Source organism: Pseudonaja textilis, chromosome 15 (assembly GCF_049901715.1).
Source record: "Pseudonaja textilis isolate UNSWEBS1 chromosome 15, rPseTex1.2, whole genome shotgun sequence".
Lineage (NCBI taxonomy): Eukaryota > Metazoa > Chordata > Lepidosauria > Squamata > Elapidae > Pseudonaja > Pseudonaja textilis.
The window spans coordinates 810,255-837,044 of NC_142004.1; the positions used below are offsets into that span (position 1 = coordinate 810,255).

The 26,790-nt window shown below is 51.7% G+C and overlaps 3 protein-coding genes and 1 long non-coding RNA gene across 7 annotated transcripts in view; 2 read left to right on the top strand and 2 right to left on the bottom strand.

Annotated features, from left to right (window-relative positions):
* Nucleotides 1-1,967: 1,967 nt before the first annotated feature.
* Nucleotides 1,968-16,460, bottom strand: PTPN11 (protein tyrosine phosphatase non-receptor type 11). 4 transcript variants are annotated; one of them, XM_026719418.2, is made up of 16 exons: nt 16,275-16,460; nt 12,647-12,769; nt 12,106-12,300; nt 11,295-11,487; nt 10,477-10,593; nt 9,718-9,831; nt 8,881-8,977; nt 8,113-8,192; nt 7,749-7,889; nt 6,758-6,889; nt 5,717-5,871; nt 4,874-4,941; nt 4,120-4,271; nt 3,319-3,431; nt 3,081-3,183; nt 1,968-2,703 (listed from the first exon to the last, which is right to left on the bottom strand). In XM_026719418.2, the coding sequence occupies exons 1-15, from the start codon at nt 16,286-16,288 to the stop codon at nt 3,111-3,113; spliced, it is 1,767 nt and encodes a 588-aa protein (XP_026575203.1). In that variant the 5' UTR covers nt 16,289-16,460; the 3' UTR covers nt 1,968-2,703; nt 3,081-3,110. The 4 variants fall into 4 exon arrangements, with proteins under 4 accessions (XP_026575203.1, XP_026575202.1, XP_087769118.1 ...); XM_026719417.2 differs by having other exon boundaries at nt 7,749-7,907; XM_087912992.1 differs by having other exon boundaries at nt 2,498-2,703; nt 3,077-3,183.
* Nucleotides 16,461-16,829: 369 nt separating this feature from the next.
* RPL6 (ribosomal protein L6) lies at nt 16,830-20,349 on the top strand. Its single transcript, XM_026719419.2, has 7 exons — nt 16,830-17,068; nt 17,859-18,008; nt 18,584-18,682; nt 19,003-19,146; nt 19,245-19,293; nt 19,518-19,702; nt 20,130-20,349. Exons 2-7 carry the CDS (start codon nt 17,859-17,861, stop codon nt 20,280-20,282), a joined length of 780 nt encoding a protein of 259 aa, XP_026575204.1. The 5' UTR covers nt 16,830-17,068; the 3' UTR covers nt 20,283-20,349.
* A 2,193-nt stretch (nt 20,350-22,542) lies between these two features.
* LOC148124614 (uncharacterized) lies at nt 22,543-25,774 on the bottom strand. Its single transcript, XR_015739584.1, has 4 exons — nt 25,712-25,774; nt 24,289-24,357; nt 22,783-22,838; nt 22,543-22,664 (listed from the first exon to the last, which is right to left on the bottom strand). It is a non-coding gene; the product is annotated as an uncharacterized LOC148124614 (long non-coding RNA).
* A 282-nt stretch (nt 25,775-26,056) lies between these two features.
* The window catches only part of HECTD4 (HECT domain E3 ubiquitin protein ligase 4), a 46,278-nt gene continuing 45,544 nt past the window's right edge, over nt 26,057-26,790 (top strand). Inside the window, 1 exon segment of the mRNA XM_087913275.1 lies at nt 26,057-26,342. Within this exon segment, the coding sequence (XP_087769401.1) occupies nt 26,163-26,342 (180 nt within the window). The 5' untranslated portion in view covers nt 26,057-26,162.

The following is a 26,790-nucleotide window of genomic DNA, read 5'->3' on the forward strand; positions in this document are numbered from 1 at the left end:
CGGGACTGATCAAACGAAACAGTTTGACGTTGGCAATCTTCTAGTCCTCATGATCGAAAAGTTCAGCAAACGGCCTTCCGGGGTCCCCTCTCACGATGCTCTTCTCCAGGCAGATGTGGGTGCCCCGAGAAAGGCCCCGGTTCCCAGCTTCCCCTCCCGTTTCTGGTGCAGAGACGCCGAATTCTGTTGGAGCCAAAGGAAGGCCGGCAGCCGGGAGGAAAGGAAGGCTGCCCAAGACGATGCTCGGAAGGGCCCAGCTCTGCATAATTGATCTCTCCCTCTGCATTGTCAGGGCCTGCGGATGGAAGTTTTTACCAAAGGGAAAATCCGAGCGCTGGGGTCATTCCCGGTTTCAGCCAGCCCCGCTGGAGAAAAGCATTCGGGAAACAGGGGGGTAAGAAAACGTATTTATTTAGTCATTCATTTATTAAGTTCTGGTGTTTTGCAAACAGAGCTTTTTCTTTCTTTCTTTCCTCCCGAGAAGCCTTGGCGCAATTTAAAAAAAAGCAACAATAATTCTCAGCACAGCCAGCAATGCAGCTACACTCAACACCCATAAATAGAGTCTTAAAAAGAGGTTTTTTTTTTTCCTGGATGTGATCGGTCGGTCGGGTGAACGCCACGCGGCAAACCGCCAGAAAACCACCCAGGGAACCGGCCGTCGAAAGGCAGCAGATGAGGGGGCCACGACGGGGGCCACAGCCGAGGGGACCCCGCCAGCTCCTGATGCCGAGACACCCATTCAAGCAGGTCTCACGTCAGCTGGGAAACATACCGACCCCCCTCCCTGATCGGGGGGAGCCCGGACTCTGATCAGCACAGAAACCAACCATGTTCCTGACAGGCAGGTCCTTTTCAAGGGAAGCGTTTGGGTACATAGATCTCTATATATTTCTCTCAGTTTACTTTTACATTTCGTGTAATACTCTGGGTAGAATACTTCATATGCTGCTCGGAAAGGAGGAGGCAGGAGGAGACAGGAAGCGCTATTTCTAGCTAGGTGAAAAACACTCAAGGCCTCCTCTCACGGAGGCCTTTCTGCGTTGCCTGCCTTCCTTTCTTTCTTCCTCTTCCTCCTTCCTTCCTTCCTTCCCTCCTTCCTTTCTCTTTCTTTCTTTCTTTCTTTCTTTCTTTCCTGTCACAAGCTTATTCATAAATTAAAAAGGAAGGAAAGGAGACCACTTGGAAAAGGCACAGAAGAAGAGGAACAGCCTCTGAGAAAAGAACCAGAAGAAAGGAGGTGGCAAAAGAACAACAGGAGTCCCCTCACTCGATGACAGAAGGGGGAGAGAGAGAGAGGGAGAGGGAGAGAGAGACCCCCAGCTCTGCAGGAAGTTACAGCAAGAGGCACACGAACGGCCTCTGTAACTCCGCCAGCCACCCGAGTGCTGAAGGAAGATTGTGACCCCCCCACCCAAGAGAGGCCGCTGGACTTCTCCACCACCCCCACTCAAATCTCCTTCTCCACCACGGAGCCGCCTGGCTTGAGACGCGCAATAGCCCTACGCTGGGCATCTCTACACCGGCTGGATCTGGCTTGGGGGAGCAGACGGGAAAAGGGCCCCCCAAGAAAGACGAGCATTGAAGGAGACGCAGCTTAAACCCTCCCCTTCCTCCCTCCTTGCCCCAGCCCTCTTCCCAAAGCTGGATTCCTTCCCCCCCCCATTTGTCCTTCGAAGACGATGTGGCCGGAACTGGAAAAGCAGCCGGGATGGGTCGCTCCGAAGGTCCATTCAGACGTGCGGCGTCCTTCTCTAAAAATCAACGTAGCATCTTCATCCTTCTTCATCTTCCTCTCCTTCCTGATACGACGGAGGCCTGGGTGAACCCAGGGATGCTCACGAGGGATTCCCAGAAAGGCAACGACCCTTTGGGGACGGGGGGGCAGGGAGGGGGGTCAGGATGCCCCTCTGCTGAAATTCTCCCTCCCCCAGGCCCCTCCCCAACAGCAAAGAGCCGGCCGATGGAACAGGCTCTAAACAAACCGGTTTAATCTGGTGCAAAAACGCATCATTGGAAGTCCTAGAATTTTATCGTTTCAAGGAAAAGGGACCAAAAAGAAAAAAAAAGAAAAAAAAGACCCCCAGCGTGGAATTTCATGAGGACTAGAAACTTGATCGAACGGGTGGACAGCCAGGCCTCGTTCCAGAGAGTTAGTTGGCTTGGAAAACGGCCCTGGATTCTTTCTGATTAACATAATTGGTTTCTGGCCCCAAAGGATCAGTTTTCCCACGACTTCTTTTTTCTAATATATATAATTTTTAAGGGAAAGAGATAGCTTTAAAAAAAAAATAAAACAGATTTGCAACAATTAAAAAAAAAAAAAAACCTCTTAAGTCCAGGACAGAAAGAAAGTTGGGGTGCGGGAAAATGTTCAAGTACAACGAAGTATTGGTCTGCATTGGAGGCAAAATAATAATAATAATAATAATAATCGTAGGTTCGAGAAGGAAAACGGCATCAACAGAAAAACGAAAATCAACTGTAAAAATTAGACTTCTTTTTTAAGAAAACGAATTAGGCGTTTCTTTGAAAGGAGCTCTCGAGTTCCGCTTATTATCGAAGGGTTAAAACGTCATAAATAAAAAGGAGGCAGCGGTGGTCTTCGTGGGACGGCCCCCCAGCTTGTTTCGCGCTTCCTTGTTTTTTAAAAAAACCGAGAGACGACGAGAGAGAGAGAGAGAGCGCGAGAGAGCGAGAATTCTGCAAAAAGGACAGGAAGAGAACGGCCTTTTAGAGGAGAGGAACCCCCCCCGCCCCCCCAAAGGGACCCAGCCTGCCTTCCTGGAGGGGGCCAGCCTCCGCCGGGGGCGCCTGGGGCAGGGGTCTCCCAGCGTGGCCACTTCAACTGCCAGAGTTGCTCAGCCACCCTCTCAGATAAGGACCTCAGGCCAGCCTAACGTTCCCCTTTTCCTGAGGACTAGCGGCTTGGCTCCATTCAATTTTCCTCTTCCTAGGATTTTTTTCGCCTGGGGACGATGGGAACACCCCCGGGGACCCCAGAGTCGCCCATTGCGGCTGCTCTACCCTCCCCGGCTGCTTAAGGTCAGCCATGCAGGAACCCTCCCATCTAGACTTGCCTTCCTTGCGCGGAAACCCTCGCCGACGCCTCATCTGAAGCTTTTCTGCTGGTGCATCAGACCGACGTTCTCGTAGACTCGCGTGGCGTTGTCCTCCCTCATCCTGGGAAGTGGGGAGGGGAGGAGCGTTCGAGGAGCAATTGGGAACCCCGCCCAGCCCTGCCCTAGCCAGGTTCCTCCCTCCGGGAGAGCCCAAGCGATCGAGGGAGGGGGAGGGGGAGGAGAGCCCGCTACTCACTCGGGGCAGGCCGGGCTGGGGGTGCACGGCGGGAGAGGGCTTTGGTCTCCGCTGGCCTGATCCGCTAAGGAGTATTTGATGTTGGTGTACTCGTGTCCTTTCCGCTTGCTCTTCTGAAAGGAAAGGAAGAGGGGAGAGGGAATCACCGCCACGCCCCTCCCTCCAAGCCACGCGCTCTTGGTACTTCTCAAAGAGCCCCCCTCCCCTTAATTCCACCCCCCCCCACCTAACATAAGGAGGCTTGGCTGGTTCAGGATTCCCAGGATGGGGAATCCTGGCTGCCGGGTCTAAGCAGCCCCCTCCTCCCCGATGGCTTCTTCGGATGGGTGAATTTGCCCTATCCCAGGTTAGATCCTGGTCAGCCCCGGTCCAACACTTTAGCAGGGTAGCCACATGGTGACCAAGCTGCCGTCTCGCCTACGGGTCACCAAGAGAGGAGAGGGCAGCCAATACCCCCCGGGGGGGCTGGGGGGGCTTGTTCTCCCCCTTTCTCCAACTGGCAACTCCTCTCGTCCAAAGTCTCTCCAGCTCTCGGCCCCAGAGCCCCAGAGACCACCTTCCCTGCTAGGTAGGCCAGAGGCACCTGTTCCTGAGGGGTCCCTGGTGCCCTCTGAGGTTTCTTGCAGATGTTGCATTACTCAACCTAGGTAACATCATCCGTGGTAGTGACTGGGCTTGACTAGCACGGATGACGTTACCTAGCTGGGTCACGAAACGTCCGCAAGCGAACCATCAAGCTCAGAGAGCACCCAGGGCCCCTCATTTCCACCCTGAGCCACAAAGGTTCTCCTGGGCTGGTACCTGCTCCTCCTCAATCCGGCGCTGCAACGTCTCGATGTAGTGCTGGACCGCCATGTAAATAAACCGGTACTGGGCCTCGGTCTGCACCATCCCTGACCGCTGTGACCTCACCATCTGGATGGTCTTCGGGACGTCGATGTCGCAGTCCACCCCTGGAGAGGTGGGGGGGTGGGGGCAGAAGAGAGGACGGGAGGTGGGCTCAGCCGCAGAGCATGAGGAAGGGAAGCCCTCGTGGGGAAGCCACGCGGATTCGTCAGGGGAGGCTCTCGCTCCTCCAGGTCACGATTGTCCCAAAAGGCAACTGGGATTTCTTGCATTTTTTCCCTGAAAACCTTTCGCTTCTCACTCAAGGAGCTTCTTCAGTTCTCAAAGGAGAAAGCCAAGAAAGTCCAGCTGCCTTTAGGAAAAAGCCCCATTGGGGCAACTACAGGGATTGGTTTGAATCGTGGTTTCCAAACAAGCCCTCGTTCGTGCCTGTGGCATTTCCATCGCATCCCATAAACCATGACCCAGAAAGCACCACGGCCGGGCTCACTTAATGCCCGGCGTTCAAAAGCCCCGCTTATGCTCAGGGCAATAAGTACGCCAACCCCACCAGCCCTGCGCCCCTCCATTGTGAGACTACAACTCCCAGGAAACCTAGCCTATTGGGGAGAGGGGTGGGTGGGTGGACCTCTACCCTCCCCCACGGGCCGTGGTCTGTCTTCTTCTCAACCTTCCAGGCGGGGAAGCCGTCAAGTCTGCTGGGGCTCACCTTTCTCGCGGATGACATCGATGAGAATGTCGATCACAATGAATGTCCCAGTCCGACCAATTCCGGCACTGTGGAGGGGGAGGAAAGAAAGAAAGAAAGAGAGAGAGAGGGAGAGAGAGAGAGAGGAAGGAAGGAAACAGAGAGAGAGAGAGAGAGAGAGAGATGGAGGAAGGAAGGAAAGACAGAGAGCGAGAGATGGAGGAAGGAAGGAAAGAGAGAGAGAGAGAGAGAGATGGAGGAAGGAAGGGAGAGAGAGAGAGAGAGAGAGAGAGAGAGAGAGGAAGGAAGGAAGGAAACAGAGAGAGAGAGAGAGAGAGAGAGAGAGAGGAAGGAAGGAAGGAAACAGAGAGAGAGAGAGAGAGAGAGATGGAGGAAGGAAGGAAAGAGAGAGAGAGAGAGATTGTCACACATTCATGTTCAAGCAGAAAAGGTCAAGAAATCCTGGTTTAGGTTTTAAACTCTGGAACTGACATATAAATGCAGAGTTTTCTGTGTGACATCAGACCATTTTCTCTCTCACTGCTGTTAGACCTTTGGAAGAAGTGCAGGGGTTTCACGGCCTAATATGGTAGGTCCGTATCAATTTCAAAGCTACGAATCGAACAGCAACGAGTCCATGAACTCAGAAGGGCCGTGGGAAACGGTTTAAGATTTCAGCTTCGGAACTGACGCATAAACATTCTCCCTTACTGCCTTTAGACCAGAGGTCTCCAAACTTGGCAACTTTAAGAACTGTGGACTTCAACTCCCAGAATTCCCCAGCCAGCTGGCTGGGGAATTCTGGGAGTTGAAGTCCACAGTTCTTAAAGTTGCCACGGTTGAGAAAGACGGTTCTACGGAGACCTGCAATGGACGACGACCGGACCAGCCTCTGAGATGTTCTCCTGCTTGTGGTGCACCTCTTCTAGAAAATCCAGGACGCCGCCAGGATCGCTAGGCACCCCGTGGTCTGGCCAAGCCCGGAAGTGGTACTGCCACACCGTCCGCTCGGTGTTGCCCTGGAAGAGAGTAAGAGATGCGTGGATGAGCCCTTCAGAGGTTGGGAGAAGCTCATTTTGCAGTTTGCTAATCCAGCTTTTTTCTTTTCTTTTTTCTTCAATTGATGTGCTAGCCATCTCCCGTTTTATTGGCCCTTTCAAATAAATTTTGATTATTCCTTTTTATTTGGGGTGCTAGCTCTCCTTTTTCAAGAACGCTCAGTTATGTCTGACTAATTCCATTGGTTGCGTTAAGCTTCCTTTCTGTGGTTCTCTTTTAGTTCTTCTAATCTTCTGAATTCATCTTCTAAACCAGGGCTCTTCAAACTTGGCAACTTTAAGACTTGTGGACTTCCACTCCCAGAATTCCTCCTCCAGTCAGGTTAGCTCAGGAATTCTGGGAGTTGGAAGTCCACAAGTCTTAAACTTGCCAAGTTGGAGGACCTCTGTTCTAAACTTCGTGCTTTCTTCTCCTTTTTATTTTCTTTCACCATACGTGCTATAGTCACCCCCCTCAGATATGCTTTCATAGCGTCCCATAGATGCTGTATATTCCTTGTCCTCCTTCTTAGTCTCTTGGAACAACAGACATAGTTGCCCTTTCATCCTCAACTTAAATTCTTTGTGGTTTAGGATCGATCCCTTTTTAGGGTCCACCTGCCTCTCATCTGCCCAGAGGCCCATCGTGAAACCCAACAGCGGTGTGGGAGACAGGACAGCAGAAGACGAGCCAAGGGAGAGGAGGTTTCCCTGAGTGCTCCTTCTGCCCCCTCGATCCAAGCTCCTTCTCCAGAGTCCTACCAAGCATGGCTGGCATATAAGCCCCCCCCACCCCCACCCCCCGCAACCTCCACCGCATGGCTGAGATGCCCGGCCGACGGCCACTCGGCGCCTTCTGGTAACACACCTGCCCAACTTTGGAGAGCTTGAGTTCTCGTAGTGTGTAGTCGTGAGCGGTGCTCTCTTTGACGTTACGGACGCGCATCACGCCGTATTCCTTCAGGGCGTGCTCATCCGGCCAGTACTTCACACATTTGCTCTGGAAGACCAGGAAAGGGGGGGGGGGGCAGGGATTAACAGAATTGGAAGGGACCTTGGAGGTCATCCAGTCCAACTCCCCTGCCCAAACGGGAGACCCTATACTATTTCTGACAGATGGAAGTCCAGTCCCTTCTTGAAAGCCTCCAGGGATGAAGCTCCCGCAACTTCCGAGGGCAACTTCTGTTCCAGGGGTGGATTGTTCTCCCTGTCAGAAAGTTCCCCCTTAATTCCAGGTTGAATCTCTCATCCTTGGTCAGTTTCCATCCATTATTCCTTGTCTGGCCTTTGGGTGCCTTGGAAAATAGCTTGACCCCTTCCTCCTCCTCTCTATGGCAGCCCCTCAAATATTGGAAGACCGCTATCCTGTCTCCCCTGGTCCTTCTCTTCCCTAGACCAGCCAGGCCCAGTTCCTGCAACCGTTCATCGTATGTTTTAGCCTCCAGTCCCCTAAACATCCTGGTTGCTCTTCTCTGCACTCTTTCCAGAGTCTCAACATCTTTTTATATTGTGGGGACCAAAACTGGATGCGGGGCTCTAGGTGTGGCCTTACTAAGGCTTTTATAGAGTGGTATTAGTACCTCACCTGATCTTGAGCTAGCAAGGGAAGAGGAGAGCAGAGGCTTATATGGCCTCAGGTTTAATTCACCCAGAAAATTTGGGGGCAGGGGGTGATCGTTCTCGTTCTTCTGTGGTTGCTTGGAATGTACACGGAGAACTCCTGCACCCGGGACAAATCCCTTGTGTGTTCCATCACGCGTGGCCAAATGAAGCCCTGGATTCAAATCCCCCAGCTGAGCTGCCGTTCTCCCCTCGATCCCGGGAGTTCGGTGGGTCCCTTCCCCCCCCCCCGGCCTTACCTTCCCCCTCTCCACTTCCTTGGTGGTCATGACGATCACGCGGGAGTTCTCCTGGAAGACCATCCGCCAGAAGTCGTTCACCGTGTTCTGCAGGCAGCCCTGGGTGGCGATGTAGCTCTTCTTGGCCTTGGCGTTGTTGCACTTGGATTCAAATTCAGGCTGTGAACCGACCGGAGGGTCAGCGGGAGGGAGGGGCCCCGGGGTGCTTGGGAGACCCAAGGCTGCTTCCGCGCTTGGAGGAAAAGCTCCGGAGGCCCCTCCCTGCTCGGCTTGGGTGACCTCCGAGCGAGGCCACCCTGCCCCACCGGAGAAGGAAATGGCGGTCCGTTAAACTCCCCTGGTGGGAGACCGGCTGCCCTCTTACCATGATGATGTTGGCATTGATGTAATCCGAAACCGGCTCATTTGGATCCCCGTCGTGAAGGACGACCCGCGTGTGGTCAACTAGAAAGGGGGGAGGTTGGAGGGGAAAAGTCACACTCCGAATCCAGGGAACGGTTGTCAACCGGCAACCGCAAACTCTTGACTTGTCAGCAGCAGTTCAGGCAGCTGCCGGGAGGAGTGCAGGAATGAAGAGTCCTTGGCAGCCCAGGAGACGCTTGCAGGTGCCAAAAGGGAGCCCGGAAATTCCTGCAAGTCAAGTCCCCGATTCCCTGAAGCCCTTGCTCAGTCAGGCTGCGAGTATCTGGGGCTGCCAGCGCCCCGGGCATCTGCCGTGGCTCCGAGGCTGCCCCACAGCAGATGCCCGGAACTCCACGGTACTAAGAGAGAATTCAACTGCAGGAAACAAAGGTCCCAGCAAAGCCCCAACTTTTAGGAAAGGGGCGTGCAACCAGCGGGCTGCAGATCACTCCCCGGGCCTCCTTCCCCCCATATCAGACCCGGTTGCCCCAAAGTCTGTGGGGATTTTTCTGCTCAAATGCCAGCAGTGCAGCCACAGAAGCGGGGTGTCCTTCTGCCATTTGCACAAAGGCTGAGAAAAATGATATTAAGCCTTTAAAAATGGGGAGAAGAGTCGGAGGGAAAACTTCACCGCCCACCCCAAATGTCTACCTGCAGGTGGGTCATCATCCACCCCCGCCCCAAAAAAACCCCCTCTGGGTTAGAACTGGGAAAGAGATTCTGTGCTCACAAGGCAAAATGTTCTTGTATCGGTTCTTGTTCTTATTCTCCTGGCGCTGTCCTTCTTTCCGGCTGTAGAGGAGCTTACATTCCTGCTGCTGGAGAGTCTGGAAAAGCAAGGAAGGGCGTCGCGAAGGGTCCGGGAACTGCCCTGCGGCCCCCTCCTCCAGCAGGGCAAGAGAGCCAGAAGGCGTCCCCTCCAGCCAGAGGCCTCTCCCCGCCTGGATTACAACGCCCATCGCTTCTGGCCCACCAGAGGGCTAAGAGCAGGCGAGCTTCGTGCCAGCTGACCAAATGGAATTGGGGCTCCCCCTAGCGTTCCTCTCCCAGCATGACACGGAGACGGGCTCTGGCCCCCTGTGGGAAAAGCAGGGGAAGCCAGGCGGTTGTGGCCCGTCTCCCCTCAAGGGGCCCTTTCCTGTCCGGGAGCAGCTCACTCTGTTACCGAGCAATGAAAGGCTCCGAGTCCCAGACTGCCAGCAGCCACGTTCACAAGGTGCCAAATCAATCCCCGAGGTTGAGCACACGGACATTTGCATATGGAGGCACCCAGCTCCCCACCCACTAGGTGGTGTTTTGCAACTGGGGAATGCTGGGAGTTGAAGGCCTACGGCCAGCGCTTTCCGTGCGACCCAAAAGGGTCTTATCTGTGTTCTGTTATCTTGGTTTACGAGCTGCTCTGAAGATTTCCTTGAGAACTCACATGCTGTTAAACCCTCCGGGCATCTAGGTGCCCGTGGCCCCCTCCTCAGCTGCCAAAGGGACATTCCCACTTCTCTATCCCACCGAAGACAGGAAAGCGAGGCGGCCCCGGGTGAGGACAGGACAGACCCTCTCCCCAAAGTACCTCGAATTCTTCCCAAAAGCCTTGCTTCACTTTGTCGGTAGTTTCAGCCAACTTGCTCAGTTCTCGCACCCGGCTCTCAATCTCAGCTGCGTTGATGCGGGTGGTGTTGAGAGGCTAGTGGGGGAGGGGGGAGAGGGAGAGAGAGGGAAAGAGTCAAATAATGCACACGCGTCAGGCGTGACGAATCAAGAACGATACGACGGGTGGCTCACAGTAGTTCATTGCCATTCGCCTGTAGACAGGAATCTTGCCGGACTAAAGCACATTCTGCCTGGCTATCCAGTAACGCCTGCGAAGCTTTAGGGAGGATCCCTTCTGGTCCTCTTCCTCCAAACCAAGGACTGGAGGCTGACCTGCCTCTGAGCTCCTCGGGAAAGCCTCTCCCTCCTGCACCTCAGCGCCAGATTCCCCCACACCCCGAAAGGAGGAGCCAAGCAGCTCCCAAGGGTGGAATCCAGTCCAGGGTCAGCTGGAATCTGGAGAGGGACCTAAGGGATCTCTGAATGTGACAATGTCAAGCCGCAAACTTTCTAGGAAGGCCGTGAAGGATCCAGCTGGCAAAGCAAGCGGATTCTCCGCTAATCCCAGCAGAGATGCCGCCACGCGCGGCATAAGGCCGGGGGCAACGAAACCTCCAGCGATTCCCGCCAGCAGGGCAAGGGCCACATGAACGCCCGGGCGTTATGACCGCTGGCACAGACCGCGGCTGGGGTCTCCCTAAACCAGGAGCCAAAGCCCACCCTGGCTGGCCTTCCTCACCTGCTTCAGCTGAAGAACCGTCCCCAGAGTCTCCACCATCGGGTTCTTCTTGTAATGCTCAACCAGGTCCGTCAAGGAGTCGAACTTCTCCCCCCCTCCAACGTCGTACTTCATATCCTGAGGAGGGAGGGAGGGGAGCAGGGGGCTAGCGAGTTTCATGGGAGGGGGGAGGGATTTCCCCCCAGGACACTAAGATCTACCTAACTTCCTAGAGTGTCTAAATTTCTCTCTGTTATTCTTAATCCACCGGCTGACTGAGTTACGTCACCATGCTGGCGATTAGAAGCCGTCTTGGCCAAGAAAAACCCCCCTCTCCCTTTTGAGACAGTGGACATACAATTCCAACTTAGCTGGGGAATTCATTTTCCCTCCTTCCTTCCTTCCTTTTTTCCATATACTGCAGAGGTACCAGGCAGGTGACGCAGCTGCTGTTTCCTTAGGCCAGGGGTGTCCAATCTTGGCCGCTTTAAGACCTGTGGACTTCAACTCCCAGAATTCCCCAGCTCGGGGAATTTCCCCATGCTGGCTAGGGAATTCTGGGAGTTGGAAGTCCACAGGTCTTAAAGTGGCCAAGATTGGACCCCTCCTCCATAAGCCAAAGCCCCGGGCCCTCCAGCTGACGAATCGGGCAGCTTTTTATGCAGCAAAGAGTACGATCGATTAGGCTCTGATCCACCGAGGCCTTTAACCAGCTTCCCCTAACCAAGGCCAACCACCAAGAGGCCTGGTCCTCTCCTTTCCCACCTTCGGACCGATGCAGAACCCCCTCCCCCGGGGCTCCCACCGGCCTCATTTCGCCTCCGTCCCTGCGCCGTTACCTGGCAACGGATCATGACGTGGGTGACTTTGGACTTCCCGTCGTTGCTCTCGCCTTTGTCATCCCCGGTCCGGACGGAGAGCACGAAGTCTCCCGGGTGGCTCTGGCTCTCACGGACTAAAAAGCTCCCATGCTTCCCCTTTTCCGTCAGCAGCTTCTCTGCTTCCTTTCCAGACAGATGACCATGGAACCACCTGCGGGGAGGCAGCGAAAGAGTCAGGGCGCCCCCCCCGCCCCCGAGTAGCTTCCCTGGCCCTTCACGGGAGGGGGAGAGCCCCCCTCCCCCCCCGGGGGGCAAATCAAGAGCTGCCTTTGAAAGGGAGAAGCTCTCGCAGAAGCAGCCGCAGCCGAGAGCACACGAAGAGGACAAGGGGCCGAGTTTCGGAAGGAACTCGTATTAAGGCAATTAAGGTAGGAGCTGCTTCTCCTTCCAAAGGATGGGAACTGCAGGTGCCCAGCCTGGACAGTTCGGGATACAAACAGTCCTCAACTTATGACCAGAATCGAGCCTGACATTTCTGTTAAGGGAGTTTTGCCCCATTTGAGCAGCTTTCTTGCCAGTCATTAAGCAAATCACTGCCATTAAGTTAGTAGCACTACGCTGGCTGGAGAATTCTGGGAGTTGAAGTCCATAAAGTTGCCAAGTTTGGGGACCTCTGTCCCTAAGACCTCAGCTGGCTCTGAATCGCAGCAGGCTGGAGACTGAGCCGAGGGAGGGAGGGAACTCCACGGCCTCCAGACCGCCTCCAGGACCTTCCGCCCAGGAGGGACCCCACCCAGGCCGGACTCCCAGGTGCCACCGCCCCGCTCACCTTTCGGAAGTGGGATCCGCACAGTTGAGCGGGTACTTCAACTCGATCACGTCCCCGTTCTTCTCCTTGAGCTGCCCGTGGTGCTCCATGTAGTACTGGACCAGCTCTGCCAACGTGGCAAACTTCTCCCCGCCGTAGAGGTCATAGTAGTCGCCCGTGTTCTGGATCTTGATGTGAGTGACTGCCCCATTGCGCCTGGCCGGTCCAGAGGAAGAGAGAAAGGAAAAGAGAGCTGATGGGGATGGATGGCGGGGCTGACTCCAGGATGGATAAAGGGAAGGAGGGAAGGAAGAAGAGAGGAAGGAAAGAGGGAAGGAAGGAAGGAACATTCTTGGGTCGGGAGAGAGGAAGGGAGGTCTTAGCCAGGAGCAGCTTGCAACGTTACTCTCGTATTGCTTGCAACTTACTGTAAGGCATCCCCCGAAAAAAAGAGACTGAGCTAGTTAAACCTTTTGCTTTTGTGTTCTTGAAACTTTCTGTAAAATTACATTACGTTTCCGAAAATCCAAAGAGGGCTACGAGGTCCTCTGGCTGGACTTACCGGACTGAAAGGGTGAAGTCCCCAGGGTTGCTTTTACTGGGCCGAGCCAGGAAGCTGCCATCAACTCCTCTGGTCAGGAGCAGGTTCTCGGCTTCCACCCCGGTAATGTTGGGGTGAAACCATCTGGGAAAAGAGAAGAGGGGGAGGGGGGGAGGGGGAGGTTTGGAAAGACCACTTTGAGTAAGAGAAAAGGGTTTCCTTTTTAAAAAAAAAATTTTTTTGATTGAAAGTTTTTACAGAAGTAAAAGATAAACATAACATGTGAAGAAGAGTCAAGAAAAAGATAAAAGAAAAAGTGCAGAGAACAAGATAGACAGAAAAGAAAAAATAGAAAAAAGAATACGGATAGAGATACGTGAGAAGTATTACCCAAAGAAGGAAACCAAGCGCAAAACTCTCGATTGTACACCTTCCCCACTAGACATTACTACAAGCATACTATATATTTACTATGTGGATGGCAATGAAGAAGCCCCTGAGGATTCAGACTGTTTCATTTGGGCCGGAGATCTTTGTCCCGGAACAGCCCTGGTCCTGCCAGGACTTCTCCCCCCTTCAGGAAGCAGGGAAAACCGGGAGGGAGTAAGAACCGGCCCCTTGCAAACCAGGATTAAAGTGGGATGAAACAATCCAAATGCAGAGACATCTCCTTGTCCGTGGGAAGCTGACTGAGACCACCAGTTGCTCCCACACAACCGTCAACAGAAACAGAGAAGGCAGTTACAACCTCATTGTTGCCTTGTAGCCACGAAATTCCGACCTGAGGGTTGATCAGCTCCGATTCTGGATTCTGCTCAAGGGTGAGGAGGAGGAGGAGGAGGAGGAGCAGGGGGCTACGTGGCTTAGGTGAGCCGGGCCCCTCTCTTCACTCCAGGGCAAACGGGCTCCCTATATCTCGCAGACCCAGCCACCCACAGCCACCCCCTTCTCGGCAACTAAGCCAGCGCCTTGCTGGTTGAAGGTCCCCCAAGGGGCTGAACCTTTGTTCGCCTCCTCTCCTATCAACCCAGTCCGGCTTATTTTTAGAAATCTGGTTAACTAAATGAACATTTTGGCTAAATCTGCACTCTCCCACTTGAGGGGGAGAACCTGACATTCCCCAAAGGCCCAGGGAGCCAACTAGAACGGGCATATTTATATTCTCCCATAAAGGCCGGCAGTCGACCGAGGAACAGGGCTGCGATGGGCAGCAACCCCCAGAGTCAGGCGATAAAAATTCGGGCACTTGGCAACTGGCATGTACTCATGACAGTTGCAGGGCCCCAGGGTCATGGGGATCACCACTTGCGACCTTCCCAGCCACCTTCCGACAAGCAAAGTCAACGGGGGAAAGCCGGATCCGCTTAAAGACCGCACGACCTGCTTAACAAGGGCAGTGAATCGCTTAACAAATGGGGCAAAACTTAACTAACAACGAAAATTTCAGGCTGAACTGCGATTGTAAATCAAGGACCAATCGTATGAACAACTTTTAGGGGTCACCCCCGGGGATACTTCAGGCCGCCCACGGATGGCCGGCTCAGGATTGCGAAGGGGGTTTAGGGGTTTTCTCTGAGGGCAGGAGGAGCAGAGCCACTGCGGAAGGGCGAAGGTGGGGGCCAGAAAAAGGGCCGTCCTGTCCTGCGACCTTTCGGCAGAGCGCAGGGGCAGAGAGCAACTTCCGGGGCCGGCCGGCCGAGGCGAGGATTCTATTTGCAGCAGCACGGGTGGCAAAAGGCTCCCTGGCACTCCGGGTATATATGTCACCAAGTGGGAAGCAGCATTTGGTCACCGGTTGGAAATAGAAGGCTCCGGGGGTGTCTCAAGTCAGATGTAGGCCGGCCAGTTATGCTAAGGGGTTCCGGAGACAGGATCAAAGCAGAGGCCACAAAATGCAGCAAGCACATTTAAGGCTGACAAGGCGACCTAGTTCCATAGTTGGGGGCGGGCTGGACTCTTTTTTTTTTTTTCAACCCCAGGAGAGAAAGACGATGCTGGGATTGGAGCAAGATGAAAAATTGTTAAAAGAATTGTAGTTAGCTTTTCCTAGAGCCAGTATTTGGACATTTAGCAAAATATAAAAGGCGGCTATTAATTAAAAACAAAAAAATAGGATCCAGCTTTAACAATTCATACATCATAATTTATGTTAAGTCAAACTGAAATAGTTCATCTCAAAACACGACCAGCACTCCCTATGCTAATAGATGAACTCTAACACTAAACTAGCAAAACTGGTAATGGGTAATTAGGGCAGAAAATAACTCTTTTTCCAGAAAAAAAGCCATCCTATTTTTGACAGCCTGGATGGGATTTTATAAAAGAAGATCTCCAATTACTCTATGGCAAGACTCATAATGAACTAATGAAAGAGGTGAGTTCACTGTAAATTTTTGAAAAGAAAAATAATTGGGCTCTTCTTAAAAGAACACACTACTTTAAGTCATTTTTCTGCTAACTGGTACTCAATTATGTAGCAGAATGTTCTGATCATATTTGGTTGAGAAGTGTGGTTTTATCATAATTGGAACACTGCGGGGGGAGTTATTTCTCATTTCTTGGTTCTTGCCTCTCCCCATCCTCCCCCCACCCCAGTCAGACTTCTACATATACAGCTCCTGTTTTGCTTATCAGGTGCCCCCAAAATTATTTTATGATTTTATAATTTTTGTTTTATAGCAGCTACCTCTAGTTTCTTACATTTATTTATCTGACACCAAATTTATGTGCAAGTTTTGAGGATTCCCCCCACCCCCAATGTGGCTGTTTTAGATTTGCAATGCACTTTTCCTGCTTCCTACTGCAAAATAATTTAGGAGGTAATTTTAGCTTAAAATTTAGACTATTAGGTTTTGGCAGCCAGGGTCAGAGGTTACCCATCCCAGGCTTAAAGGCAACAGGTAAGGACGCTCATCATACTGTATCTCTTCTGCTCACCTTGGGTCCTCTTTTGAACCCTATGAGGGGCTTTGGTCAGCTCTCCCCCCCTTAATTACTCCCTGGACGCATCTTGGGGCAGTGAAACTAAGATACCAGCTTGGCCGTGTTTGTGAAAGGGCTGCGGCCCACTCCCACTGCAGCCTGAGCAACCATGGGTGGAAGGTTTTACCCCTTGGAAGCCCCGCTGGAGCCTCCGTCCTGGGGCTGCTGTGTCCAAGGCGAGCGGCTGAGGGGGAACGGCAGCCCTTTCTCTCCCTCTGGCCTGAGCTGGAGGCAGGGGCCTCCATCCTCCACTTCCTGGTACTCTCAGATTCCCCCCGCTCCTCCAAGCTGCTCCTTTTGGATCACAGCCCCCATTCTCCCCAGCCAGCAGGGCTTGGGAGGCTACAGGCTGCCACAGCAGGGGGAACCCGCGTTGGAACCTGCTGGCTGGGGAGGATGGGAGCTGTGGTCGCTTTCCAGTGAGCCAAAGCAGGCCGGAAATGCTGGACGACCAGGCTCCTCTGGGAGGGCAGGATGGGTACTGTAGTCCCGCACACCAAGGACTAGAAGGCCAGCAGCAGGCCCTCCAAAGGAGTGGGGGCACGCAGGCCGCCCCGCGCCCCCCTCATCCCCATGGCAACGGCAGTGGGGAGGGAGGCAAGCTGGGTACCCCTGCCCCCGAAGGGGCGGGGCCTGAACCTTCCTCTCCCCTCCCCCCGCTTCTCACCTCCTCGAGGTCATCTTCCCGCCTCCGTCTTCCTCACATGGGGCCCCTGGGTCTCGCGGGGAGCCCGGGCCGGGAGGAGGCGAACCGAAGTCGGCCCGGCCGTGGCCGCATCCAGGCCCGGGAGAGGGGAAGGCAGAAAGAGCCCCGAGGAGCGATCCGTCGCGATGTCTAGGACGTCATCGCCGCGCGACCAGGCCCGCCCACCCCCCATGGTGAGGAAGGGGCAGGATCGCCTGTCGTTCTAAGCATAGAGGCGGGCGCCGTCTAGAAAGGCCACACGCTGTTTCCATTCTAGGCTGCGTCGTCTCTGTAGTGAGTACCCTTTCAGTGCCTAATGAGACTTGTCTTCTCCAGCCCATTGCGCTGCCCTGTCCTGGGCGGCCTTGCTCAGGAAAGAAATAAAATATAATATGTATTCATTATTTATTATTATTATTATTATTGCACCTTAGGAATCAGAGCTATTTATCAAGATATGGGAAAGTGTTTCTGTTATGATAGGTCGCCTTTAAATCAGGGTTTCTCAAACTTTAAGGCTTGTGGACTTCAATTCCCAGCATTCTCCAGCCAGCAGTGGCATCAACGACCACGTAATAAGGCCTGTAGGAGATAAAACGTGAAAGGCACCAAAGACGGAGGGAAACCGCCTTGAATTCTGAGTTAGTTCTCGGGAGGGCGCCCGGTCCGAAGCGAACTACCTCTCCCAGAGTGCTTGGGGGCACGCCCGGTGACGTCACGCGCCTGCTCTTCAGCGCCGAGGCCCCGGATATTGCCTCTTTTCCCTTCTGCCCAAGGTAAGGATGGTGCGGCCGTGGCGTTTTCCTCCCGGGGCCCGGCATTCCCATCCACCGCCATCCGCCTCGGAGAACCACCGGGCCGGGCATAGGCCGGGCGGGGATGCTCCGGGGGCTTTGGGCGGGCGGCGCTGGTCTGCTTCTGCTGGGGCCGAGCGAAAGATTAGGCCGGCTGGCTCTCCCCGGGCTGCCGGATCCTTCCGAAGCGTCGCGGAGCCGCTCCGCCTAGGCCCCTGACAGCGAGGAGGGGGCGCCCGGGAATGCCCACCCCAAAGAGGCAGGTTTTTGGCCCGGAACGACCCTCGGCCGTTGGAGTAGCCTCCTTCCCTGGCCGGGGAAGCCGACTCAGTCCCTGCCCGCAACGAGGGGCTGTTCCTCCCCAGCCTTCCGCCGGTCCTGGAGGTCTCGTGCATCGGGTGGAAAAGCTCCTCTTCCTATAGCGGCCAATAACCTTGGGATTTTCAAGTCGTTAACCGGAATGCAGCTTCTGTAGGCTGCAAAGATTCTGCTCGTTGGAATGGAACTCGCTGCCCAATCATTGATGCTTCCTAACTTAGCATAAGTGGGTCTATCATACAAGTTAGCTTTCCTTGTAGACTTAACGTCTTTGCAAAAATAAAGAAATGCAAAGCATGTATCGGAGTCTGGGGTAGACGTGCAACAGGTTTGCAATGTAGAGAATTGTGCCTGGAGGAGGGAGTACCAAGAGGCAGAGTCTGGATCCCTCTGTGGCTTTCCTTGGGTTGCAAATGGAGGTTTCCCCATTTTTATTTTTTTATTTTTTGGTTAGATGGCAGGCGAGAAGAAAACCAGGAGGGTCCGGAAGGTCCATGCCAGCCGCAATCCGGTGCTGGCCCGAGGGATCGGGAAATATTCCCGGTCGGCCATGTACGCACGAAAGGCCATGTACAAGCGGAAATACAACGCGCCGGAGACAAAGGTATGAGGAGAGAAGAGCCTTTGCGACTCTCGGTGTTAAGAGCTGGATAAGAGCTTGATCTAAACTGGCAGCTTGAAGTTGGGTGGACTGCAACTCCCAGGATGGCTGGGGAATTCTAGGAGCTGCAGTCCAGCCAACTTCAAGCTGCTATGGTTGAGAAACGGTGGATCAACCCACGGAAGACAAGCATTTCAAAAACGAGTGGTGGTAATCTGCCAAAGGATGCCACAGTGCGTGGACCAATTTTTCTTGGTCTGCCTTTAACCCTACTGGAGGTAAACCAGATAACTCCCCACTGAGCATGGAGGACATTGAACTGGGTTGATGCAGATCACAGGGTCGCTCTGGGCACAAATGCGGTTTTCTTCATTGCCTGCAAAGTTTGATTCACCAAAGTCAAACAGAGAGAGAAAGAGAGACTGGGCTGTGACGGTGAAGGGATCGGCGTTGGGGATACCAGGGACCTCATTGGAGGGGGAGGGGAGACTTTGGGTGGGCACTCTTGCCCAGATGGGGGGAGTCAAATTGGGGAAGGAACGATATGGTACAATTTTGGTGTTGTTTCCCTCCCCCAGATAGAAAAGAAGAAGAAAGAGAAGGAGGCAGCCACTGTTACAAAGCCCGTCGGGGGAGATAAGAACGGAGGCACTCGGGTGGTCAAACTTCGCAAGATGGTAAGAGCTGGTGGCCCAAATGAAGCGGCCGAAAGAGCTGTCCACCTCGGTCTTCAAAAGTCTGATTCTTAACTTTCTTATGATTCTTAGACTTTCTGCTATTGACCTCACCCCTTTCCTAAGAGGTCTGCAGGGGGCGTGCATAAGCGCACCAACATGCCTGCCGTCCCTGTCCCATTGCTTCTTATTTTTCTTACGTGTATCCATGTATTCATAACTATGTTTTTACTTACACCTATTATTTTGTAAGCAATTGGTAAACCAAGTAAAATAAAAATAAACAGAGCTCTGAATCCAGGCCTTTCTTTTCTTCCTTGCAGCCCAGATACTACCCCACGGAGGACGTTCCCCGCAAACTCCTGAGCCATGGGAAAAAGAATTTTGCCCTCCACAAGAGGCGGCTGCGGGGTTCGATCTCCCCAGGAACGGTGGTGATCCTTCTCACTGGGCGCCACCGGGGCAAGGTAACGGGGGCCTCTGGGGCTCCTCTTGTTGGGGGCATTCAAGAGGCTGGCAGAGATTCCAACGACTGACTCTCTCCCCTCTGCCGTTCTGTTTCCAGCGGGTGGTTTTCTTGAAGCAGCTTGGAAGTGGACTGCTGCTTGTGACAGGTAAGCTCACCTCACGTTTATGAGCCTCTTTCTCTTCCTTGTTAAAGGTCCTTTTAAATTTTATACCATTCCGCGTAGTAAGTTTTGATATAAAAAGGAAAAAAGGCAGCAAATGATCATAATAAAAGATTTCTGGAGTTGGAGGATCTTCACCAGCTGGAAGGAATACATGTTCTCTGGCCATCTGAGCTCTCTGTGTACATTATTCTGTCCTCTGTTTTCAGGGCCCTTGGCTATCAACCGTGTCCCACTGCGCAGAGCTCACCAAAAGTTTGTCATTGCCACTTCGACTAAGGTTGATATCTCAGGGGTCAAAATTCCAAAGCACCTCAGTGACGTTTACTTCAAGAAGAAGAAGCTGCGCAAGCCCAAACATCAGGAGGGCGAAATTTTTGATACTGAGAAAGCGGTAGGTACAGCGCTCGTAGCCTTGAGCTTCCAAGGTTGCATTCGGCGTAACTCAAAAGCCAACAAGGGGGCAGGCTGGCACCTGATGCCCCTCCTGGTTTATGAATCTGTAGACAGATTTCCAAAAGCATTTCAGTATCTTTGCATTTAAGAAAGCAGATGAAATAGAAAGTTAACATGATCTTTAATTACCTATCTTGCTGACCTTCTTCCTAATGTTTATATCAGAATCTGCAGAATGATTTAGTGATACGGTCACAGTCCAAACAGCCTCTTCCAAGGGGGTGTAGTTAAGAAAGCAAAATAGATCAATTTTGGATGCACGTTGGGAAATAACGTTGACAAGGATTGCTGTTTAGAAATGGCAGCAGGGAAGGCCGGGAACTGCCAGAATAAATGGCTGAAGTAGCACTTCTATTTTCCCCCAGAAATACGAGATTGCAGATCAGCGCAAGGCAGACCAGAAGACGGTAGACTCCCAGCTTCTGCCGGTCATCAAGAAAGTCCCTCAGCTCCGGGGCTACCTGCGTTCCACCTTTTCACTCTCCAATGGAGTTTATCCTCACAAATTGGTCTTTTAAATAGTCTGAAAATACCACAGTAAAATCTTTGGGGGAAAAAAAGTCATTAAAAGCTCTGCTGGTTTTATTTTCTAGAATTGTATATTGGTTTGTCTGCGTGCAAGCAGAAACTTTGATGGTTGAAAACGTGAGGGGGCGTTTGCTGAACTTCTGTGTCTGATCGTAGCTCTCTTTCTTGAGGTGGGATGAGAGTTTGCCATCTTTACGGGAGGCTCCTCCTCCTCTCAGTGCTCGGGACCGTTTTGAAGCAGAATTTGCACCCTACTGGGGTGCAAAGAAAACTTTGGAGGCGGCTACTGCTTCAGAGATTGTCCCTAGACTTCACCAACTGCTAGGCCACCAGGGGTCCAAGCTATAGCTGTGCTGAAGACTTGACCCTAGCCTCGGGGCGCTTGCGGTATTTGTGTGTCCATGTTCAACTGGCATGATTGCTTAGTAAATAAGTGGTGTCGTGTGGGGTTTTCTTCACCTTTTGGTCAGGAGAGGGAGCTTGTGTGCAATGCTTGAATCACAGCCCTACAGAGGCACTCGGTTGTAGGCAATTGCGTCAATTAAACATTAAGCGAGGAAAAGGAGGTTTTGTGGCTTGAAATCTGGGAAAGCCATAACGCCCCAAGCAACGCGAGAGGCATCTAATCCAGCTTTCCCCAACTAGGTGTCCCCTCGACAGACGTCAGGTGTGAATCTCACTTTCTGGGCTCCAGTTCGCTGGATCTCCAGCTCATTTCGTTTTTATTGGGTTGCAGTTCAGAAGGTGGTTGTGTGAATCCAGCCAGTTACTAACTTAGTCAACAGGCTACCATTTAGGACCAGCCATTCTGGTATAGCCATCCTGATGGTTGCCACAGATAAGAAATGGGGGGCTGATTACCCCTCCAGCTAGTGGTCAGTTTTGCAAAGCCTCAGGACCGTGACAGCATTGGAGCGTGCTTTGATTCTATTCAAAGCGTTTCTGTAGCCGCCCATCTTATACCAAACTCCAGGCAGGAAGCATCTCCCGCTCTGGCTCTGTGGGAGAGTCTTGCCAAGCAAGCTCTTCGTGATTCCTTTTGGGCAGCGCAATGATAGGCTGCAAGGCGCTTGGCCCAGTTTGGATTCCCGTCAAGTCAGGCGCACAAGGCGAAGGCGGGCAATTTGAGCTTTACGGCAGGCTGGGGTCATTCAGAGGCCAAGGCTCCTGGTTGCTCAAGTCCCTGGTTGGAATAAACTGGGTTAAAATGAGAAGCGTGATTCAGACAGTGGATTATTTAGGGCTCGCAGTATGTATTTGCTGCAACGATGGGTATTAGCGAAGTTACAACGTTTAGTGAGAAATGCTAAAAATTAGCTGTTCGGTCCTTAACAGAGAAATCTGCAAAAGTGACCTCCCCAGATAGCAGAGCCCGTTCTGCTGCTTTGTGCAGAGGTGTGCTCAGCAAAACAATCTGGAAATGACAGGAAATCACCCGTCAGTATCCTGGAGGCCAGTCAACAGTGAGGAAGGACACCGGATGAGTTGGACCAAGCCTTGTGGTTGGCTGTTGGTAGTGCTAATTGCTCCCCTGGCATGAGGTTAGACAGGTAGGATGAATGCGCTTGGTGTCAGCTGACTCAGCAGCATTGAAGTACTTTGTTTTGAAATGGGACTTGTTTGTTTTGTCATTCTATCCCCTAAAATATCTAGGTCAGTGAAAAGTGATAAACTTTCCATTAATTTTGGGGTTCACTCACACTTCCCCCTCACTCCCAAAGCACAAATGTTTGGGGGAAATGTACCCTGAAGCAATTTTAAAATTTCTCTTTGATTAAACTGGAAGTGAAGAGCTCCATTAAAACATGCGAGATATTCAGCAATTAATACAAGTGTTTCACAGCGTGCTCCAGCCACATTACAGCTACTGAAATTTCATGTTCTATGTTAAAGTATTGAACACTTAATTGAAACTATCTTGGTTCCTACATTTCGGAAATTATCCTGGCATGAAAAGCGTAAAAGAGAAACATGGTTTATGGGAGGGGGATGTGTGTGCATTTTTTTAGTCCCCAAAGAACTGGCCTGAATCAGAGACTTGGGAAGTATTTGTCATAACCAAGCTTGATTTATTGATTAATTGTACAGGAAATCAAGGACAGAGGATACATTTAGTGCTTATTTTTGTACCGAATTTATAACTCCCGTCTTTGAAATATATATATATAAAGAACAGTGGATATTATTTTGGCTTTAAGCAAAGGCCATAGAAACGTAGCATTTCTCCCCACAGACAGGGTTTTGCCATATATCTGGCAATGCTGAGCCACCAGTAAAGCATTTTAAGTCAAACAGGGTGAAAAAAGATAATCCTTGATTCATGTGCTGTGTTGGCTGAACCCAGCGATTAGTTAGTAGATCACAACTTAGTGCTGTGTAAATTGATACAAAATGAACCTGAACATAAATGGGGAATTTACATATAGCTTAGTTCCCATTCAATAAAAACAATTCATATTAGGTCTTTTTGGAAAAATCATGTTTACTCACTAGGAAGCTCTTCGGATGTGGTGTGTCTGAACGGAGGATGATCAGTCATTCATTGTCTATTGGTGCAAACAAGTAGGAGAGAGCCAATTACCGGAATAAGGAGTAGCCATGTCAAATTATGTGGCCCAAAGCATGATGCATGTGAATTTGTGAGACGAAAAGATGTCCTCCTTTAAAATCTCATGGTGGTCTCGAGTTAATCACAGGATGGAATTATATGATCCTGGGGGGCACTTGGGTGTTCCCACAAGAGGCCAAACTTTTCAGAAGCCAAATCAGAGGCAGATATTTAGGGTTTTTCAAGCCAAAATAATTTAGGAATGATTACACTTGTTTTTAAATGGGTTGTAGGTATTGCAGGAACATTAGATCAATATTATGCTAACTTCTCACCACTAAAACACACATTATAGTCCTCCAGTATATTGTTTTCTTCTGTATTTCACTAGTAGGACACTAATCAAGGTCACAGGGTTATGAACTACTTCCTCCTTAGACTGGTGTTACTGAATGTTAATGTGTTGTATCACCCTTTATGTTGAGATGATCTCTACAGGGAGGTAAATATCCTGTCAGTGTAATCAAAGGTACAGTCATAGTTAAAAAGGAGTCTGCGTGATGAGACTTCGGCCCTGCCCAATTTATCAACTCTCAGATCAGCCCCAAATGCACATCCCTGAAAGCATCCTTGATCCCATTATAGAATGATATTTCATCCTATGTAAATGTATGTTAATTTAGGGTCAATCGACATAGCTTTCTACTAACAATACAGTTCAGGGATTAAAACAGCTAAAATGTGTGTGAAGCTCAGCTAAAAATCAGAAGGGAAACAAGCAGCAAGTAATCGGCAAAATAATTTAAAGTGGAAAACAAATTCTCGAATACCATTCTAAATCAAAGCAAAACAATTAGACCACCACAGAGAAGGATCTGTGTCTATTCAGAAGTACCCTATTTGGTGGGACCCCTTTCCTGTTTTCTGGGGGCGACATATGGCCCAGTGGCAGGGGTGTCCAACCTTGGCAACTTTAATATTTGTGGACTTTAGTCCCAGAATTGCCCAACCAGCATTATTTGGTTCCCTTCCTCCCCTCACCACTTCTGATCATGAACATTACAAACAAAACAGTTCCAAGCATGTAAATAGCTATTTTTCCTAAGCTAATTAACTAGCATTAAATTTTATAAAAAAATAATTGGTGGTATGTTAAAGATGCATGCAGCTGAGTTTTATTTTAATCGTTGAAATAAAAATAGACTATACAGCTGACCAGATGTTCTCTTGCATTGTTCAACCAGCCCAATCCTCTCAGGAAAATTTGCATATTCCAGCAGGCCCTGTTGATTGTATAAATTATTGTTTAAGGCTTGGATTATAAGATAAAGTGTTGATTCAGTGGGAAACCTGCATACTCATTATGCTATTTTGAACACGCTGTTTTGATAGCACCCAATGTTCCTTAAGTTATGCTTTCTGAGATAACATTGCAAGATAAAGCTTACCAAATTTACTCACTGTAGTTTCTGTGGCCAAGCCTTTGTGCGCTATCCCACCGGAAGAGCCAAAATTAGCTGGTGAGACAAATAATTTTATTTCCTAGATAATTCCCTAAAGTACCACCAAATCCATTTAGAAACACCTCTATGGTTATTTAAAACAATTTCACTGGTTTGTCTTCCCAATCTTTGGTAACTGATTCAAGAATGGACCTGCTCTCGCATCATTTATAACAAAAATTTTCAAAGGGCAGAATTTTTTTGTGTTTGTTTTTGGCTCTCCTTTACTTAGCAGTCATCCTATTGATAGCATCGTCCAGAAGTGGACAGCAACACCTTCATTTCAGCTGTCAGATTATTGCTTTGTCTCAAACGATGGTTCCTGAATCTGCCTTGTGTGGCTATTGCTATTGTTCATCATTGAAAAAACAACTGATTTATCAGTTCGGACAATATCTGCTTTGATCGTGGTTTGACATCTGTGTGTCAGAGTTGAAAGAGATGACGGTGCTGGGTTGAATCAAGGATCTGACCCTGTTGTAAAAGTTTTGCGTGCCTCTGACCTTCTTGATAAAATGCCCATCCTCTGAAGACATGGCGTGGCCATGAAAATGAAGGGCAGTCCTTCACTTTTAAGCAAGGTTTGTTTCCCACTTTTTCTTGCTGCAAAGGAAGGCCTCGGATTAAATATCAGCTTGGATGTTATGTGCAAAGTACACTATCACCTTGTTAAGCCTATTAACTGCATGCAAACACAAAAGGCACAAAAATGATAAAATCGTGTTTCTTCACTGCTCTCGGGGGAAACCGACATTTTTTTTATTTTATATTCCTACTACAATCCTGAGCATTTTTTTTAACAAGACTAGGAGAGTATTAATACTTCCTTCCGCTATAGTATCGGCAGTATTTTTCTAAAATAAATCGATTTTCCAAAATTAAGTTAAAATTAAAAGTTTTTTTTAAATTGCTATATATGGGGAAAAAATTAGACCTTTTCATCCTAGATTTTTATTATTTTGGTAAATAATTCAAGGTGGTAAATAGGTGGCATAGTCCTCCCTTCCCCACCACCGCCCTGTGAGGTAGGCTTGTCTGGGTGGGGTGGGACTCACCCAAGGTCACCCAGCTGCCTTTCATGCCTAAGGCGGGACTAGAACTCCCAGTCTCCTGGTTTGGGGCCTGGTGCTTCACTGCTTTGTCAGCCTTATTCACTTTCAAGGTTTGTGGACTTCAACTCCCAGAATTCCCCAGCCAGCTGGCTGGGGAATTCTGGGAATTGAAGTCCACCTCTCTTAAAAACGACCACGGTTGAGAAACGGATGGGAACCGCCCCCGCCAAGGCAGAACAGGCCGCTCGCTTGCCCCCATCCCCGCTCCCCTTTGCCCTCCCGGCTTAAGATTCGCCAAAGGAGCCGGCGACCCTCACCTCCTTCCCAGGCGGGGACCACAAGCGCTCTGAGGCGACCCGGACCGGGCGGGTCTATGGCGGGGCAGCCAATGAGCGGCGTCCGGGGCGAGGGAGACACCGCTCTGTCACGCCCAGTGGGCGGGGGTAACGCGCGCGTCCCCGCTCTTGGGTCGCGCGGCGCGGGGCATGCCGGGCCCTCCTCCCCCCTCCCGCCTTGAGGTCCGCTCGCGCGCCTCCAAGATGGCGTGGTGCCGTCAGCCGGGCGCGTGAGTAGGCCCCGCCCCCTCCTCCGCCCATCATGGCGGGGGTTGAGGGCGCCGCCTCCGCCGCTCCTCCTCCTCCTCCTCCTCCCTCCTCCCCCCTCCTCCCGCCGCCCGGCCTGCCGGAGCATCCCCGCTTCTCCTCAGCCGCCACCGCCGAGGAAGGAGGTTGGGAGGCAGGTGCCGCCGTCCCCCGCCCGGCCTCCTGGATGGGCTCCCCGGCGGGCGCCTCGGGCTCCGCGGCGGCCACCGCCGCCGACTCGGCGCAGTGGCTGTCGGTGAAGGAGGAGACCATCTTTCTCCACGACGGGCTGATCCGGGTCACCGACCTGGCCGAGCTGCCCAGCGAGATCATCGGCGTGGCCGAGCCCGGAGACACCGAACTGGAGGTGAGGAAGGATTGGGGGCTCGGACAATGGCGGGTGGGGGTCGCGGGGCCTTTACCTGAGGGGGAGTCAGTGTTCTCCCCCAGGAGGGAAGGCCCTGGCTGGCTCCGAGGGAGGCGAGGGGGCCCCGGCATCGCCTTGGCCTCTTCCTCTGCCCGCCCCGTCGTTAGACCGGGGGGAGGAGAAGGTGGTTGGGAAAGGGGGCGATGGGGGTTAATAACGGGACAGGCTCAAGGGAGGGGGCCCTTGGTTTGCCCCCCATCACCACCAAGGGAATGGGGGCCAAAGAGGGCCCTGGGGGGTCCCACTGAGTCAAGGAAGGGAGGAAGGGAGGCTAAGAGATGGAAGGAAGGTAGACAGGTGAGAGAAGGAAGGGAAGAGATGGAAGGTGAGAGAAGGAAGGAAGGAAAGAAAGAAAAGGGAGGTTTGGAGAGGATGGGGAGGGAAGGAA